Source organism: the organism of the source record quoted next, unplaced genomic scaffold, assembly GCF_019419815.1.
Source record: "Pyrus x bretschneideri cultivar Hongxiangsu unplaced genomic scaffold, Pyrus_bretschneideri_v1 Contig38, whole genome shotgun sequence".
NCBI classification, from domain to species: domain Eukaryota; kingdom Viridiplantae; phylum Streptophyta; class Magnoliopsida; order Rosales; family Rosaceae; genus Pyrus; species Pyrus x bretschneideri.
The window spans coordinates 3300020-3319749 of record NW_025999701.1 but is presented as its reverse complement, the minus strand read 5'-3'; the positions used below and the strand labels follow the sequence as shown (position 1 = coordinate 3319749).

At 36.1% G+C, this 19730-nt stretch overlaps 1 protein-coding gene across 1 annotated transcript; it reads right to left on the bottom strand.

Moving 5' to 3' along the window:
• Window positions 1-6423: 6423 nt before the first annotated feature.
• Window positions 6424-8510, bottom strand: LOC103926989 (glucan endo-1,3-beta-glucosidase 7). The gene is made up of 3 exons (XM_009335878.3): window positions 8351-8510; window positions 6862-8148; window positions 6424-6636 (listed from the first exon to the last, which is right to left on the bottom strand). Exons 1-3 carry the CDS (start codon window positions 8418-8420, stop codon window positions 6602-6604), a joined length of 1392 nt encoding a protein of 463 aa, XP_009334153.1. The 5' UTR covers window positions 8421-8510; the 3' UTR covers window positions 6424-6601.
• Between the last annotated feature and the right edge of the window lie 11220 nt (window positions 8511-19730).

Genomic DNA, 19730 nt, shown 5'->3' with positions numbered 1-19730 from the left:
TATTATTATTTTACTTTTTTCCGGGTCAAAGAAAAGAAATAGGGTATTTTGGTTGTTTCTTTTTCTTTGTTCCTTCCTTTCTCGATTAGTGTAGCTTCTGTTGCCCCCACAAACCGACCCGGACTCGATTTCTTTGCTTCTTCCTTTATCATTCTCATCCTCCCTTTTTTTTTTTTTCAAGTTTCGTAAATTATGAATTTTCGTTTCTTCCCTTTTCGGCTTTTCCATCGTGTTCCAAATCTAAAAACACGTTTGGTATTCTATTTGAATCTAATTTTTTAAATTTAAAAATAATTTTCAAGTTTTAGACCATAAAAACATGTTTGGTATGAATATTTTCAAAAATTAAATTCAAGACTAACTAAAAAATATAGTTTATTATATAAAAACATAAAAAGTGAGTTTTTAGAGATTTTAAATTTAAACTTACTCATTTCTTTTCTCTCCCTCCTCCCCTTTCATTCCAAATCTATCTCTCTATCTTTTCTTCTTTCTTTCTCCTCTTTTTTTTTTACCTTTTCGTCTCTCCTCCAATTAGCTCTCTTCATTCTCTCACTCCTCTTCCACTCAATCTCGTCTCTTCTTTCTCTTTCCTTCAATCATGTCGTACTTTCTTTCCTCCTCTCTCCTGCGACTCCCTCTTTTTAGATCTCTTTATCTAGTTTAAGTTGTAAGATTTAAAATTTTTAAATCGCAAACCAATCAAGTTTTTAAGTCTTAAATAAAATTGTTTTCAAGAAATGTTCTTAAGAAATATTTTGAGAAATGATAAAAATTTTAAATATGATATCAAACAGGCCCTAAATGTTTTATATTATTTCGCAAAATGATTATTTTTTGTTCTTTTTATTTTTATGTCAAAGTCAAACGGTGTCCTAAATTCGACACCAAATTATCACGAATTCAATATCAATTTTGTTTTGTTGGTTTTTTTATGTGTTCAAGTTTACATATTACAATTGAGTGATAATCATCTTTATTTGTAAGTTAATAAAATCTTAAATTCGACGTCAATTTATCACAAATTCTATACTAAATTATTAAGGTTAGCCTTTGTGTGGCATGACCAAAATCCACACTCCTACATTTTTTTTTTTTTTAATTTTAAATTCCAATGTTGTGGCTCTGAGCAGAATAATAGATCTCCTTTTTCTTGGTTGTTAATTTATGATATGATTTACTTTGTTTGTTGGTGAGTTATATTCACTGCTTTGGGTTGGGAATTTTGGTTTGGGTGGACGAAGACAGGGGATGAGTGTTGAGGGCCAATGAATAATGGATGTAGGTAAGGAGGCAATGATTTCATAGGGTGGAATAACAATAAAACCTTGTAGTGACTTTATTTATTTTGTTTTAATTTTGTTGGCACGAAGAAGTTATCATTCCAATTCATTTCAAATAGTTACATGATATTCTTATCCTCATCTAGATCTCACATTTCTCTTCAGTATAGACATTAGTCAAAATCGTATATGGTATTGGCATAATTTTTCATTTTGATCCGTACTTGAGATTTGAAATCAGTAGAAGTGGTTCTTAAATTTACCCATCATTAATTATTTTGGTCATTCTGTGAAATTTTTTTTAAATAAAGTTCAAAATGACAAATATACCCTCAAAATTTTATAAACAATGGGCCAAAATAATTTGATAAAAATTGAGGGTATTTTTGTCATTTTGATCCTTATTGAATGGAGATTTTTCACAAAATGACTAAAATGATTGATGGTGAGTAAACTCAAGGAACACTTCTATCAATTTTAAATCTCAAGGACCAAAATGCGGAGTTGTGCCAATCTTAATGACTATCTTGCTTATGACTCAATTTTATAGGAAACATAATAAGGAAAAAAAAAGGTTATGTGTTCAACCTTCAAAGATGATGGAGAAAAAACTCAAACAAGTTAGTAGTTTTCTCTTAAGGATTTCCACGATCTGATCTCACTTTAGTGGGAGATTGAGATTCAACAGTAACTACTCATGTACCACCAATATTTAGAGATGAATAATCGAAGGGCAACCATTTTTCGATTTCAAGAATTTACCATGTGGTTTCCATTCATTCCAAATAGAAAAGGATAGAAAAAATCAGTGACATATCCCGTTTTTGGTTGTTGGCGTTCTGGGTTATGTGCTTTGCAGGCAAGGGGGCTTTTTGGTATAGCACTTTCTGGAATATGTATTAATTTTATTTGTGGCATTGATTTCAATGGAATTTTGATCCCACAGCAATTACTTCGTAAATTTATTTTTTCTTCACCCAGTATGACGAATTCAAGTAACAATTACTTTGTAAATTTATTTTTTCTTTGCCCACTATGAGGAATTCAAGTAACAATTACTTTGTAAAATTGTTTATTTTCCCACTATGACGAATTCAAGTTATGCTTTAGGAGAGTGTATTCAATTGAGAATTTGAGAAATTTTAATGGATTTATAAATCCATAGAATTTTATGGAGTTTAATTGATTTGTAGATATTCTATGTAAAATTTTGATTCAATTCCCTCGAAAATCTCATAGGAAGAGATGAGATTTGTAGATGCTTAAAACACATTGTGAAATCTCTCAAGTTCCCTCGAATTCCTCAACTTTTTCAAATTCTTTAAAATCAATTTTTAATTGAATACACCCGAAATTCAAATGGGATTTTGAGGGATTTTAATTCTTTTAACGAATCTATGAGTATTCAATTAGGATTTTAAGTGATTCTCTGAAATTCAAAGTGTATTCAATCATAATTTTAAGATAGTTTATTAAAATCCTTAGAAATCCGGGTGTATTCAATTAGGATTTTAAAGAAGTTTATAACATTACAGATATATTCAATTAGAAATTGATTTTAAAGAATTTGAGAAAGTTGAAGAATTAGAGGGAATTGGAGAGATTTCGTAGTATATTTTAAGCATCCATAAATCTTACCTCTCCCTATGAGATTTCGAGGGAATTGAATAAAAAATTTATATGGAATCTCTACAAATCAATTAATCATCCCGGCCCGGGGGGAACCACTTCCCGGGCCCGCTTCACCACCGTAGCACTATATTGTCTGCTTTGGGCCCCGATCACGCCCTCACGGTTTTGTTTCTAGGAACTCACACGAGAACTTCCCGATGGGTCACCCATCCTGAGAATGCTCTCGCGCGCTACTCGCTTAACTTCGGAGTTCCGATGGAACCCGAAGCCAGTGAGCTCCCAAAATGCCTCGTGCTAGGTAGAGATGGGAATATACATATAAGGATCACTCCCCTGGGCGATGTGGGATGTCACAATTAAACTCTATAAAAATCCATGGATTTATAAATCCATTAAAGTCTTGCAAATTCTCAATTGAATACACCCATATTAGTTTACAGTCTTTTTTCCCCATTTGTATGGAGTTTATTTGTATAGATTTTATGTAAAATTTTGATTTAATTCCCTTAAAATCTCATGGGGAAATGTGAGATTTGTTGATGCTTAAAATATTTATGAAATCTCTCAAATTCTCTCAAATTCCTCAACTTTTTCAATTTCTTTAAAATCAAATTCTAATTGAATACACCCGGAATGTTATAAATTTCCATAAAATCTTAATTGAATACACTCAGATTTCTAAGAATTTTAATAAACTATCTTAAAATCCTGATTGAATTCCAGAGAATCACCTAAAATTCTAATTGAATACCCTTAGATTCATTAATAGAATTAAAATCCCTCCAAATCTCAATTGAATACACCCTCATTAGTAATAAATACATTTTTGGTATTTAATACATTATCTATACATAAAAAAAAAAAAAATTTTGGTATGAGGCATATGTCAGAGTTTGTGTGTTTAAAAAAAAAAAAAACAAGTGGCAAATCCTTGATACAATACGATGAGCTTATAATTTGACGTTTAAAGTTTAGATATTAATTGTGACAGTACGTCCCAAACTTTTTGTACCGTAGGTGTGAAAAGACTAAATTGCCCTTGGATGTTAGTTGGCATGCGGGGATGTTGTTTAGTTGTTTTCTTTTGTTTTTGATTGGCTGCCATCTGAACCATACACTCACACCCTCTCTTTCTCTCCCGTTGACCCTCTCTCTCTCTTTCCTTTCGGATTTCTTCCATTCCTTTGCAATTGTACGGACGAACTTCAAAACCAACCATTCACGCACGGATCAATGTCTAGAAGGTAAGATTCAAACTCCTTGCAAGTTTCTGAGTTCATATATACCATTTGTGAGACTTGAAACCTTCAAAAACCTCGAGAACCCTAACCCCAGATTTCATGCATTGTTCATGCACTAATTATTGTGAGGTTTTTAGGAGTTTTTAAGGTCGTATGGAGCTTTAGAACCTTCTCACGAAGCTCAGAGAGCAAGTTTGAAGGATTTTGGACGTCATGATAGCAAGTTCTAAAGTTGGCCGAATTTTGTGAGATTTCTCCGGCAAGATTCCGACATTTTTGGTGCTTCAAAGTGGTATAAACTTATTTCCCTTGTCCTAAGCTTCATTTTGACATAAAATTCGTGAATTTTGGTTGAGAAATGAGTTAGATATGACGAATGGAAAATTTTCCCATTTCCGACGACATAATGATGAATTTTGACATGGCATAATGATGAATTTTGACACGACATAAATGTGAACGTTGGGTTTTCATTGATTGATATCACCTGGCTTACATATATTTTTATGCTGAGATATTTGACATGGCATAAAGATGAATTTTGCTATTCTGAGCATGGATATTTGACATGGCATAATGATGAATTTTGCTATTTTGAGCATGGTTGTGGAATATATTGTTATATATTATATTTTCTGGGAAATTATACAAGTTTTACATCGAGGGTTAGAACTTTTGAGAAATGACATGATTTTGAAAAACATTGTTTTTGCCCACTCACACTTTATATTTTGCGCCCCTCCAAGTTCTGGGTAGGAGTTATCATTGGTGGCATACGAGGATTCCAGTGGTGGTTCTGACAGATTTCACAAACGTAGGGTCACCTTTGGGTGCTGTTTAATTAGTACTTGTCCAGTCGGACTGCACTTAGGCTATTTATGCTCTGGTTGTGTATTTCACACTTACTCTCGCACTAGCATGTTATCTTAGCTAGTACTGCTAGTAGTTTTGTTTTTATTTATTTGTATTTCTCTTTATCATTTTGCTTCCACACTGTGCACATAGTTACATCACTCTCACGTGACGGCCAACACGCCTTGATTTCGGTCGGAGTATGTCATTAATAATTGTACATGCATTATATATATATATGGTAATATGATAATCAATAAGTCTAATTCATGTTCTTAGAACCTTCACGTTCGATAACTTTGCGATTGAAGCTGATTTTGGTGTTGAGGATTCAAACTTGATTGGCACTAACCTAGTCTTTGAGTGTGAGAGGTTCCGTTCTTAGCTGTCATCATTTGAACGAGAAGTTCAGGTTGTCCCCACCCAAAACGAAGTAGTCATTTAGTCATTAGGTCCTAAATTTACGACATGTGCATCACGCAAATTGTGTAAATTAACACAATATGTTAAGGTTGAACCGTAGTAATAAATGGCAAAAACATAATCAAACATGTTTCAATCCCACAAGATATGCCGAAATCGTAATTTGGATTCTTCACATTTAATTGCGGATGCCTGAGTTGGCCCAAGTGTTTTGGGTTTGCAAGCTCACGCCCATTATCTGAAGTGCTGCACGAGCCCTCTAAGCCCAATCTACATTGTAGCCTTTCTATGAGTTACTCCAATTCAGCATATCTAAAGATCCTTGAAAGTAAAAGTCAAATTTGTGATCAGAGGAAAACTGAAATGTCTTTGTGAGTCTTTTTGGATTCCGAAAGAGATAAATAACTGTGGCTTACCATCAGTTATCCCCTTTTCTTAAAAAAAAAAAAAAAAAAAAACAGATCCTCAAAATTTTTTTCCATTTTGAAAATTAAAAAAGAAAAAAGATTAAAAGGATTTCCTACCATCATACAAAAGCTTTAAAGAAAGGATAATACAAGGGAGATCAAACGAAATATAAGTAGATCTTTTGTCATGACCACTTCAACCGAGTTTATTAGCCCCTATATATATTATTTATTTATTATTAGCTACTATATTCACTCCTTGATATGTATTTTTATGTCGTTTCTCTTTGAATTTTATGAACAAGTGAATGTAGACATCATCGATAAATATGATAATTAATTTAACTCTTTCACAATAATTTAATTTTAAAAATAAGTAATAAGACAATTATGTCACATATTTTAACATAAGCTTTGTAGCCGACCATAAGTACATATCTCCCATCAAACCGAATTAAAAAACTCAATGATAATTGACAATAGTCGCAATACCAACAAAAACAAAAGCCAACGGAAATGCAGACTGAGAAATCTAGAAGAAAAGGAACATGCAAGTAATTACAGATAAATAAGTCGAACCAAACATAACCAATCCAAATCACTATATTCATTAAATAATGGTGATAGCAATAAATAAATACAAATACAAATCAGATAGGTGCCCAAACTGTTCTAAAATCTATACCAAAAAATAATTTAAGTCCCAACCAATGTCCGAATAATTATTCACCAAACTAAAACAACCCCATCTTAATTTCTTCATTCAGTAACGTGTCGGAAACTCGCACGTCCCATAACCTACCAACAATACAAAAAAAAAAGAAATTAGTATGCATATTACTTTCGTGTTGAGAATTCCGTGTTAGATTAGTAATCGTAAAACAAAATCCATCACCCTTTTGAGTAACAATGGATGAATTTTAGTATAAACCATTAATTTGGTATGCTAAAAATTAAATCATAAATTGAATAAATTAAATCAAGAAATTTAGAGATGAAATAATAAAGGAGTTTGTTACGTACTTGGAGGTTGAGCAACAACGTAGGCAGCACCACCGAAATCGCACGTGCCGGTCCCGCGTGCTTTCTTCTGATAAAAACTATTGAAAGCGTACGAAGCGTGCGCCTCAAGCGTATTAGGATTAAAACACGTGGACCCTTCCTGGATCGAACGGCAGTCAGCTCCTCCTTCTCCGCAAGCATAATCCAGTGCGGCCTGAAGCTTCTCCTCCCCTGCCTTCCCATTCGCCACGCACCACGTGTTCCCCGCAGAGGGCGACGCTGCCGGGACCTGAACCTTGCTCTTGTTGGCCGGCGATGACTGGGCCCCACTCAGCCCAGCCACCGTAAGCGGAATGTCGTAAACCTTCGTTTCGTCCGGATAAAACAGACCGTAGTTCCTCTCCGATGTGGGCCCGGTCTTCTGATCCTCGTTAAACAGAGCGAATAGATAGACGTTGAGCGGGTCGTTTGGCTTCAAGGGGGTCCCACCTCCCGTCAAAACTCTCTTCACCAAGTTTCCGTTATACGCCGCCGCATTGGCTTTCCCCGCGCCAATCTCGTTCTCGTCGCCGTTGGAGGGCCACCCGGTCTCGGTCACCACCAACTTTATGTCACCGTATCCGACAGCCGACATGGCGGCGAAAACGGCGTCGATTTGGGCATCGAGCAAACTGTAGTACTTCAGCCCGTTACCCGAGTCCGGATTTCCCGGGTTGGTCCGGAACAGAGCGTAGTCGAGAGAAATCTTATCGGAGGTGGACTCGTACGCGAAAAATGGGTACGCGTTTATCATCAAATACGACGACGTTTGGGTTAAAAATTCCAGAAACGGTTTGATGACGGGTTCGATTAAGTCGGGTTTGAAGGCCCCGGCAGAAGGCGGGTACGAGGAATTCAGGGCACTAAGGGCGAACGGGGAGGAGAGTTTGATGGAGCTGAGGTTGTACTTGACGAGGGAAGACTGTATGTTTTTAATGGCGGGGACGAGGAATTGGGTGGTGTTGTTCGGGTCGGCAAAGACCTCGTTGCCTACGGCGATGGCTTCGATTTGGGTTTTGGGGTGGTATTGGGAGATGTTGGATTGGACCCATTTGTCGGCGAATGAGGGGTCGCTGGCGGCGGAGGAGAGGAGCTCGTTGGGGATGGCGACGACGACTCCAATGCCGGAGTTGGCGAGGGCGGTGAGGACAGCGGCGTCGGTGTCGTAGAGCTTCACTTTGTTAATGCCTTGGGATTTGAAGAGTGCCACCACCTTTTCGGGCGGTGGTAAGTTGTCCGCTATCCTGCCGTAGTTTATTCCAACAGTACCTGTTTCCGCAAAGCCAGAAAAAAACCCATTAGATGTAATGAGTTCAAATTTAACCTATAAGTAATTAATTAGCACAAAGTGTACACAAGCTCTAACATGATATGCACAATGCATTTGAACAATCAATAAACAAGCATATCAGATAAGCCGGTGCATGATAGAAAATCTCATAAACGTATATCCGCGTTATTATGTACGTACCAGCAGCAGCTGCAAAAGCGAAAAGTGGGAGGAGGAGAGAGAGAAGGAGAGGGAATGTGAAGGTGGCCATGCTGATGCTCTGGTTCTGAGAGAAGCAGAGCAGAGCAAGAGATGATTAGAGGTGATGGGGTTTCTGTTGAGTGTGATTGTAGGGTTTATTTATAGAGCCAAATATTACAGGGTGGTGGGGATAGAAGCAAATGGGTATAACCGCTCCACATTGCGCAACGGGCGGAAGCGCATATTTACACGACCGTTATTTGTTACGTATTGCTAATGTTGGGTGTTTAGATTTTTTAATAATTCTAATCTGGGTTGAATCGTTGGTTTCTTTTTGTTTTGACCGTACACGTGGCGGTTGATTGGATCAGATGGATGGAATATTTGGGTTTTCATTGAGGGGTTGTGCGTTTGGTGGCCGACTTGTCTGTGTCACGACGCGTCGGATCCATTGCTTGGTGCATGGAGCATGATATGGTATTATGATGTTTTAGGGGAAAATGAGTGTCAATTCAATTATGTCCCAAATGTGAACGTTGGTTTGTCTTATATTAATTATATGCTTTACTTTCTTGCTTTCTAACTTAGAGAGAAAAACTTGCCTAAACATTGGCTTGGCTCTAGTTTCTTACTCACAACAAATAAGGTGTTATAGTATTAGGATTCATGGTATTACAAAATAGAAAGAAAAAAAAACACAAAGTAAAGTAGAAAGATCGACAACAAGAATTTACGTGATTCAATAATTTGTGTCTATGTCCACAGAGCATCGAATCAAGCTTTCACTATATCAAAGTAATTGGTACAACAAGAACAATCTTACTAAGGCAAAGACGAGGTTTGATGAATACAAGAAAGTATAATACACTCTCTCTAACACTCTAAATGAGTGGTATGCTTGCTTTTGGATGATCTACAATGGGGAAATGCCATATCTATTTGTATGTATGGATGAAACACCCCAGTTAGTCCAAGAATTAGCTCCGCTACTATAATTGGAAGTCGAAAATTTCATGAGCCATCCAATTAATTAGCCTTGGAACTTCATATATGCATGCACCACATAGAGTTCCTATGTTTGATTAATGTCATTCGCAATTCCAACGTATAAAGTGGGTAAACCAACCATTACATTCCCTTGAACGTAGTATTCTCCAAAATTTTATCATGAGCTGGACTCATGATATACCAAAATTTAGAATTATCATACACGTACTACTACAAATTAACTTGTGTTAAAACGTTAATCTACACAATACAACCTAGAGCAGTAACACGTAGCAATACAACCGTCTTACATAAAAGTGTTCTGTAATTTTAGAACTCATTAATATCTCTGTGAAGTGAGCAATATGGATGGAACTCTATATATGTATATATAACTTTATTCTATCATCAATCAATCTCATGATGAAATATATTAATTCGGCGGCAACGGCGCCCAACATTTTGTCAAGAAAATAATGTCAGAAGATTTCTAAGGATTCTTGTTGTCAAAATAAGCGTTTGCTAATTGGTAGCAATAACTAATTTATAGGTTTTCTAATGTGGTACTCCAAGTATATATGTATTATGTAATTAACATATACTGTTCAGATTGTTGAGCTAATTTATTAATGATGATCACCATAAACCACATTCACATATGTATTAGAAGAGAATTCAATCTTAATCGAGTTATATCATCATTTTTTTAAGTCAGAGATGAAAAGAGACAAAATCAAATAAATAACTCAAAAGAAGCTAAAGGTCGTATTGTCACAATCAAATAAGGATAATACTATTGCATCTTTTCTTTGGGAACGAGCTCAAATTTCCCATTTGCAACTAAAATACATTTATCGTAGAAATTTCATAGTCAAAATCGTCTAATTTTTTAATTTTCATTTGAAGATGATTCCTACAGAATTGTTATTCAAATCGGGAATTGTAAGTCATCCTAGCTAGTGTGTCTCAAATAAATAGATGTTGTAGATACCAAGTAACATACTAATAGTTCACCGTCCATTTATTTAAAATATTTGGATGATTAAACGATTGTCGATTCAAATAAATTTTTTTACGGATAATCTTCAAGTGAAGACTAAGAAATTGAATGATTCCGATTAGAAAACTTCTACAATGAAAATACGTTACTTGTAAGTGGGAAATGAGTCATCCCCTAAGAGGGTATTCAAGTATTATTGTTAATAAACTATACAACTCAAATTTAGTGGGATAATTACTAGATATATTCAGAGCACCAATTAGAGTATAAAATTGTATAAAAATAAACTAGATATTGACCCCTTTTAGAAATATCTTCTTACTTAACATTAAAACGATCAATTATTATACTAAGAAGCTGCTTAATTTCGTATGTATTATCTGCATGCGCACTACATATCGCATTACTTAAACATAGCCTTTGTGTGAAATGAAAACAATGAACTTGTCTACTAATAATGTGGTTCAAGTTCACTTTTCGCGAGAATCGAACCTATGATCTCCCACTTACAAGTGAAGAGAAATATCATTAGACCGTATTACTAAGTATCAAATGCATTAATTTCGTATTATGTATTTGATTTCCTTGCATGATCATGTGAAACGAAAGAAGTAGCTTATTTGCTTGTGTTTTGGTAGATTTGCTAGACATACTATGGATAGGGTTGAGAGATTGGAGAACCAACAAAGTCATCAATTACAACGACTAGTTGGTTTGAAAAGGAAAAAAGAACGCGGCTGGCTAGCCACTCTGTTGACCCCTTATTTTCTTAACTGGTCTCTCATAGTCATCATTCATTTGCGACTTTGCCAGACATATCAATCAGTTCTACCCCCAAGTAATTGAGGATATACTCTAAATCTAAATCTCTCAGAAACAAAGAGTGATTTGCCCGCTGCTGGATTGGCTATCCCAAATCGAATTCGAAAAACGTGGGCTATTCCCAGAGTGCATCTCTCGTTTCTCTAGACCACGTGATCAAAGGTTACATGCTGGGAGCGACAGAAAGAGGGAGATATAAATCGGAATGCATACACAAATCTCTCAAGAAGTGTTTTTAGAGATTTTTATTTTTATTTTTCTAACGGTGAATCAAGTTGCATGATTTTCAACGTCAACATTCAAGACTCTAGAGACATTTCAATTTAGATTAGAAGCATTTTAAGCACTATTTTGTAGGTTCATTTTCTTAAGTAACATCTTTTCTATAAACATGTTCTCTGATGAAATATTGTTGAACGAAACTGCTACAAACTGGCCATGTAGGTTTGGTCTTGTGGTGATTGCTAGGATTCTCTTTTCTTCAAGAGAAGATTGGCGCTAAATGCATTTAGACCAGAACAAAAAGGCTAACCTCGCATAATCAATTATTTAACCGTTACCGAAAAATAAAAAACCTTTTGATAGTGTACAAGTGTACTACTTGTTTCTCCCAAGGTGAGAAATGTATATTGCAACTCTAAATCTTTCCAGCCCCCATTGATTAAGAAAGGAAAAACCAAAAGTGCTGGTTAGATAACGCGCGTAGAGGTCAACCCATTCCCATGATATGTACATATACATTTGGTTTTCTTACTGAAAACGTTACAAGTAGGTAGTTTAGTTGGGAATGTGGTAGTTTACTTGTTCATCTAGGAAGGGGGAGACAAATGTCACTCCATTATTTTGGCTTGCAACCAATCCTCATTAGGTAGGGCATTAAACAGTGAATAGGCAGGGGGCATGGACTATTTTTTTAGTCCCAACATTCATGAGTCTGAGTCTTAAATAATAATTCAATTATCAACAATTACGTCATATGATTTACAAAATTTAGTTTAAAAATATAGTATTCCTAACATTGATTACCCTTTTGTTAATTATGTTGACTTATACACTATACACGTAATGTGGTTAGAAATAATTAATCTTTATATTAATGGGGATGATTAATTTATAGATTAATTGGCAATTTTATTACAATTTGTCGGGTGCATGCGGGATGTTTCGTTGGGACATCCCTTTCCTTCTCCGCTAAGAATTCGTTGGAGATCATTCAACGAGCGATGACTATTTTGTTTTTGGTTATTTCGTATGGCTTGTTGCGTCTTGGTATTTGGACAAGGCTTGGGCTTTGAAATCCTAGGAAACAAGAGTACGGTTGCATCGTGGATATATTTTAATATTTTTTGAGCAAGTTCTTGTATTCTATCGACGTCTTTTAGTAGGAGTTGTTGGCCTCGTGACATTTTATTGTAGTTTTATGTTTCTCGATTTTTTTTCTCAATCTTGATGCTCATTTGTTAACTAATACTAGCAATTGTACATATGTCATGCGTGTTTATTAAAATTTTGAAAATAAAATTTAGAAAAAATATAAAATGTTCGCTAAAATTTTTTGCTGACAACCTTCAAATGATTTTTTGTCGTTGAAGATGTTGTTTGTAACAACTCATCCCTAATTTTTTTTATTTTAATATTTTTAAAGGAGTGTTGATGAAAATGCCCCTAGAGGCGAGATTGTTGACTTTCACTGACCATTATTTAGTTATGTGTGCGAGTTACTATTTTATCGTATTCTCGATGTACTCATTGGTACAAACACGAAGGTGTAAGTGGAATCGAAATTGGAGCTATGGTTACAATTTTACAAAACTACAAATGTGAAGGGCGTTTTAGTAATTTCATGTTTTTGAGATATTTTCTATTTTGTCTTTTATGACTTTGTTTTGTGAGCTAGTACGGCCCACACCACTCCTCCCTTCACTCCCATGTCTCCCTTCTTTTTGGAGCACTATCTCTCCCTCATTTCAAACTTTCTCCATTCTCTCTCATCTAACTCTCTCTCTCTCTCTCTTCACTCTCTCTATGTAAACACAGAGATCACCCGCCATCACCACTGATAGGAGCATATTCATGCGACTTAATTAGTTTGTTCTCGTGCATTTATGTTGTGTTTACTTATCTATTTTAGTGTTTAAGGCCACTTTTGTGTATTTTCAGATTAAAAGGCCAAAGTGTGCAAGAAGATGCGAATTGGAGTCTTTTGGAGCGAAAGAGGAATGAATGAGTTGAAGACTTGAAGAAACGACGAAATCCTACTCCAACGATGAATTCTTACCAAAACGAGGAATCCTACTCAAACAAGGTTTCCTATTTTAGGAAAGTTAACCCTAAGTTTCCCGCTTTGGTAACCTTTCCTAATCTTAAACGTCCGTATTTTCTAGCCACTTTGAAGTCCTTGTAGGCACTTTAGGACACAAAACGAAGGCCCTAGCCCAAATTCTAGCCTAAGCCGTGCCTTTCTCTAATTCCCTTCCCTTGCCGTGCAAGGGGGGGGCACTTTTAGGCCCTTTTATGCATTTAAACCCTAATCCTAATAACCCTAGTTCTACAATAAGTTGCAGCCACACCCTAATTCAAATTGTTGCACTTTAATTCATTTTTTTTCAGCCACCATAATTTCCCACCTAGCCGTGACTACACACATAACCCTAATTCCCATTCATGCCATTTCTTATTCAGCCACCATATCATTTTTTTATTCTTATCAGCCGCACTTTTTCCCAATTAATTTCAGCCTTTCTCCATATATTTCCCCCCCTAAGCCGCAAGCCATTCATCATTCACCCTAATTCCCCCCCAAAAACCGTGCAGTCCATAACCTAAGAACCTAGCCGCAAATCCCATTTGATTCCAGTTTTTTAATCAGCCACTTTCTTCCCATTATTCCTTCCCATCAATCCATGCATCCATTCACAACCTAATTATCCCATCACCCAAAACCTAATTGCCGCAGCCATCATTCTCCCCAAAACCGTGCAGCCACTTCCAGATTTTCCCAACAGCCGCACCTTTCCTCCACCTTTCCAGCCACCATACCAACATTCCTCCATCATTCCACCACTCTCCATCACCTTACACACCTTCCTACACCACCACACCACCTTGCCGCACCACCCAACCTCCATAAATCCATCCCTAAACCCGCAAATCATCCACCAACACCATTTAACCAATCTGCCGCAGAAAGGAGAGGAGGAAAGAGGAGCTTCGACGCGTGGAAATTCAAGTGGATTCATCGTGCGTTCTAGGTGTAATCAATCCTTTGTGCTTTATGTTTAAATTCATTTGTAATTCTCTTTTTGTGAACATGAGAGGCTAAATCCCCCTAGTTAGCTAGGGGGTGATTCAAAACCATGCTTATGCTTGCAATATGAATTGATTACTTTTGGTTGGAATTTCATAAGTTGTGGATTCAATTTGTTTAACTGTTTGATCGATAACTTATTTATGTATGTTGATTGAGAGTGCACGCTTAATTTTCATGCATGAATATGACGCTAGAATATAAGTGAATTTCACCTAATAGTTATGAACTTATTTTCACAAGTAGTGGAGGTTGCTTATAAACAATCGCGTTAAATAAATTCTTGGCATAAGTTTCATGCAATCATAGTAACGAATGCCTCGTCAATACTTATAGTTTTCATGATGCTTAATGATTCTTGCTTGTATCTCTATTATGCAATTCATGTAGGGAACTTGTGGGGAATGCTTTGGGTTGTCGCATGCAATCATCCAATTCATTAACTTAAGGAAAACTTGACGGTTAATTTAAGCGGACCTAATTAACCCGGGGTGTTGAGTTTCATAATTCATCGAAAGACCAACTGAAAATCAAAATGTATGCAAGTGTAACATGTGTGGAGAAGAACCTTCTAGCTAGCATTCATTCCATATTTCATCACATTCATATTTAAATTCTGCCTTTAAATTACAATTTGTGCATTTAATTTATTTTCGTCAAAAATCTCAATCCCCCTTTATCTTAGTGTCTAATTTAGTTAGAAAGTGTCTTAATTTGTGTTTATAAGTGTTTTGTATTCTTTGAGTCTTTTGATTTGTTTGAGTGTTTTTATTGTTAGTTTTGCATTCTTTGAGTCTAGTTTAGTGTTTCAAACTTTATTTTACGTTTTTGAGTCAGTTTCCAAGTGATTTTGCAATCCCTCCTAATCCCCGGTTAAGAACGATCCCTACTTATTTATATACTACAATTGTCACAAGAGGGTTTTAATTTGTGTGCTTACTTAGTTCGCATCAACCACCACTCATCTGGCGAGCTCCATTGAACCGCCACCTAAATACTACTACCTTGTCATCCTTCCCAAAACTCATAAACAAGGGGATCGAACTCCCTCACTCTCTCATCTCAAACTATATCTCTCTCTCCTCTCAGTAAGATATCACCGATGCCACCACCTTGCCTCGTCGTCTCCGGTAAGTTGCACCACCCAACCCAGACATTCACCATCGTCTGACCCTTCACGTGTCAAACCAGGCCAAGACCTTGGAGTCCAAACGTCTCGACGTAGCCACTGTTCATTGTCTTCCCCATTGGTTCTCGGCGAACCCTCAAGATTTTCGTGCAGGGTAAGCCTCGAAACCATTGTAAGTTGTCCTAAATCATAGTTTCATATCATTTTTAGCCTCATTACAACGTTTGACACAAAGAAACACCTCAGGAAGCTTTTACCCAGTTTTCGGCAAAGGATACGGCAGCTTTCGAGCCATTTTCTAGCCAACTTCGACCATAGGATAGGTATATCCCTCTTCCTTGTTTCCCTAACTTAAAAGCCATATATTATGCGTTGGTTTTAGTTGAGTTTTGAAGCTGATCGGAGCCGTGGAAGTTTCCTGGCCAAATCCCTAGTTTTTGACATATGTAGCGGCGATCGAAAAAAAAAAAAAAAAAAAAAGGGCCAACCTGGAACTGTGGGCGAGATCCAACCCGGTCCAAACCCGGATACGACCCGAATCCATTTCAGATTTGGAGGGAATATTATGTTAACCTTTAAGTTAACTTTAACAGAATATTTCATTTGAGAATGAAATATTTTGTTAAAGTTAATTGTTGGCTGTTAGTTGACTTTTTTGAAATTTTCTTGGAAACCCTCTTAGGTTAATTTCAACGTCCTGATTCTGTTTTTGACATCCACTTAGTGAAATTCTGAAGATTTAACGTAGTTGACTGACTTGGAGTCTCCGTTGACTTTTTGATTGACTGTTGACTTTTACAAAATTTGCCTAGGACCCTTCTTAGTGTATTTCGACGCGTTTATTTCGAATTCGCCGTTTGTGTCTCCAAATGTAATCGTTTTAGTTGAGTTTTACTAATATGTCCTAATATTATGCTTAGGTGCGATTACTATCGGAGACTCCGGCTTTTCTAGTTCAAAGGGCTACGACTTCACAAGTAACTATGAGTAAGTCTTTTTTTTTATATAGTACATATACAATTTTTAGTTTCCATTTATATATTTCATAAGAAATTTTCTACGATACGTCTAGATTAACTTAATTGTTATAAGATTTAGCGCATTGATAGAAATTATGAAATTATGCTACGTCATATAGGATGCACATGTATGCGTATTATTATTGATGTCTTAATTATATTTATGGTTATGAATAGTATTATGGTGACATGAATTATCGATTTACTGCTGTATAATTTTATTTACGTTATCTACTCATCGTATGCTACACTGGTGTCAGTACTCGCTTGAGTCAGGGCTATACTTCACGTATATGTTCACATCACACCGTACTTTCACTTTGGATCCATTGTAGGTGCCAGTTTTGTCTTAGATTGCTGTAGACAATTAGGAATTGTATGTGATGCGTATAACGCTAATCTTCACGTGATTGTAGTACTAGAGCGTAAATCATTATTATGCCTAGTCTTGTTTATGTTAGAATATATATGCATGAACTCGTGTGTCAGCATATGTCTATTTATGTTTATTATGCGAGATTATGTGATCATCCGATGTTAGATGGTTATTTATGAAATATTGTGACGTATTGAATTTTGGAGATATTGTAGGCTACAGTAAGTATTTTCATACTATACGTAATATGTATATTTGAAAACTATACTTGTTTTAGGGTGATGGGTTATTGCGTTTTGAAAAGATTTCTACAAAACTTTATTTTCAAGACCATTCACCTTTGTTTTTCTCTCCTTCAGGATTTAGTGGTAGTGTTCGTGTCGACGAGAATTTCTGGCAAACGCTGATATCGGAGACTACTCCTGATGGTATAATTCTTATTCTAATTTTACTGTACTTTACTTATGCATTGACATCACGTGTGAAATGGGTTAATTCCCGCTCACAAGCACACTCTTACATTAAGGCACTTTTAGGTTTAAATTTATTCATATTTTCCACATCACTACACTTTATGGCTTCGTCACCTTTGGGTGTCGGCCAACATAGCTCGATTCAGAGTTCAGGTGGACATTCGAGGTCAGGGTGCATCATTGTTCATATTTTTAGCGATTGTTTCTCATATTTTTAATTATTTCATTTAGTTTTGTTGAGAAAGTTAATTTAGTTTTTTCACCCTCTATTGGTTAACAAAAAAAGTTTTGTTAATAGATTACTAGCATACGGGCACACACAAAGTGTGAGAAGTTTTTTTTTTTTTTTTTTTTTTGAAATAGAAGGAGAGAGGAAGAGAGTGATAGAGAATGTGGGAGTGTGAATTTTTCATTTTTATTTTTAATTAGAGATATGTTAGGATTACATGTAGGTGAGGCTTTGAAAAAACAAAATAGCAAAATTTGGTTGTGTGAAATTACATTTCTGCCATATATTTCTTATTCATGTTTTGTTTTAATTAGAAGGTTAAACTGGTAATTTCATAGGGTTTTGATTAACAATGAGTGTTTTATTAATTAGTAGAGATTTAGATAATAAAACATAAAGAGATACAAACAAGTTAATGCAGTTAGTTGAGTTGGTAGACATTATTTCTAATTTTTTATTGAATATATAAGCCACCACCAATCAAGGTAATTGGAAGTAAAAACTTTCGATGACTGAAAATTTTTCAGTTTAAAAATCTCGACGGCTAAAAAATTTTGTTGAAGAATTTAGTAACCGAACATTTTTCGGCAAGTATTTCGGCCCTTATGATGTGTGGGCTTTGGGTCATAACCAATTAAGGTAACCAGAGCTAAAAATTTTTAGAATCTCGGCAGCTGAAAAAATTCGTTGAAGATTTTGGCAGCAGAACATTTTCTAGCTAGTATTTCGGCGCTTATGTTGTGTGGGCTGTGGCTCATGTGGTACAAATGTAAGGGTGCGTTTGTTTGCCCTCACTTAGTGGGACTGGACTGGACTAGACTAGCTGTTAGTCCAATACCATGTTTGTTCCATGCTGGGATTAACATTAATGAGACTAAAGGGGACTCGCATAAACAAAACCCTTCACTAAGAGGTCTTAACGAGACCCCCCAATAACCATGGGACTGCTAAGACCTTTACTGCGTCTTCATCTTCTCACGTTTTCTCTCCTTGTCATCCTCCATCTTTTCTCTTTGCTGCTTCGTCTGCTCGCGTTGCCAACATCGTCAACACTCGCCAACCCAAAATCGCATCATCTGCTTGTTTCGAATTTCTCAGAACCCAGAACCCAGAACCCGTCGCATTCTCTCCCTGCTTTCGCTGTCGTTTGATTCACTCCGATTCGAATCGCAAAACCCAGACCTAAAAGCCAGTAAACAGAGCCCAAATTCGCTGAAATTGCAACCCACATTCGAATCGCGAAACCCAGATTCCATTGCAAATCCCATACTCGAATTGTAAAACCAAATTCGTTAGAAGTTCTACACATCTTTCAATCGCCAAACACAGCCAAGATCACACCACTAGTCCAAACCATCACCAATCTCTCTCTCATCGCCCCAACCCACAACCACGAATGAGACCTCAAATTCGATCTTCAATCGGAGAACCGATGAGCTCCGTTTCCAATTCGACAGAACTTTGGCGATTTAAGGTTTTCAAATTGAATTTTTGGTCCTGCATATACAAGTGAGCTTAAAGGATTTGATTTTTCTAGGATTTAATTTTCCTTACGAAGGATTACAACTATGGAGGGTTTGCAGAAGTTGATTGGGTTCTGGGTTGGGTGCTTTGCGTTCTTCATCTTCTTTTTTTATTTTTTATTTTTATTTTTTATCTTTACCTTATTTGTTTTGTTCTTTAAATTTCAGAATATTTGATGGATTCTGTGAATTGGTTGTGTTTGGTTTGTGAAAGTAGGCTTGGATTTGTGAGTTTTCTGGGATACCATTTAGTTCTGATCATTGAACAATTATTGGATTATGTGAATGGAAGTTCTGTGTACAGATGAACACCAGCAATTTGCGAAGAAGATGCCCCATTTTTCCATATATTCGTTGATGATGATGATGAATAAGAATAATTTATTGTTAGTCTAGTTAATAATAATAATAATTTATTGTTAGTCTAGTTTTTCTAGTTTAACACTTCACCAAACGTTTCACTAAGTCAGTACAGCTTAGTCTAGTCTAAGCCAATCAAACTTAGTCCCTAAAGT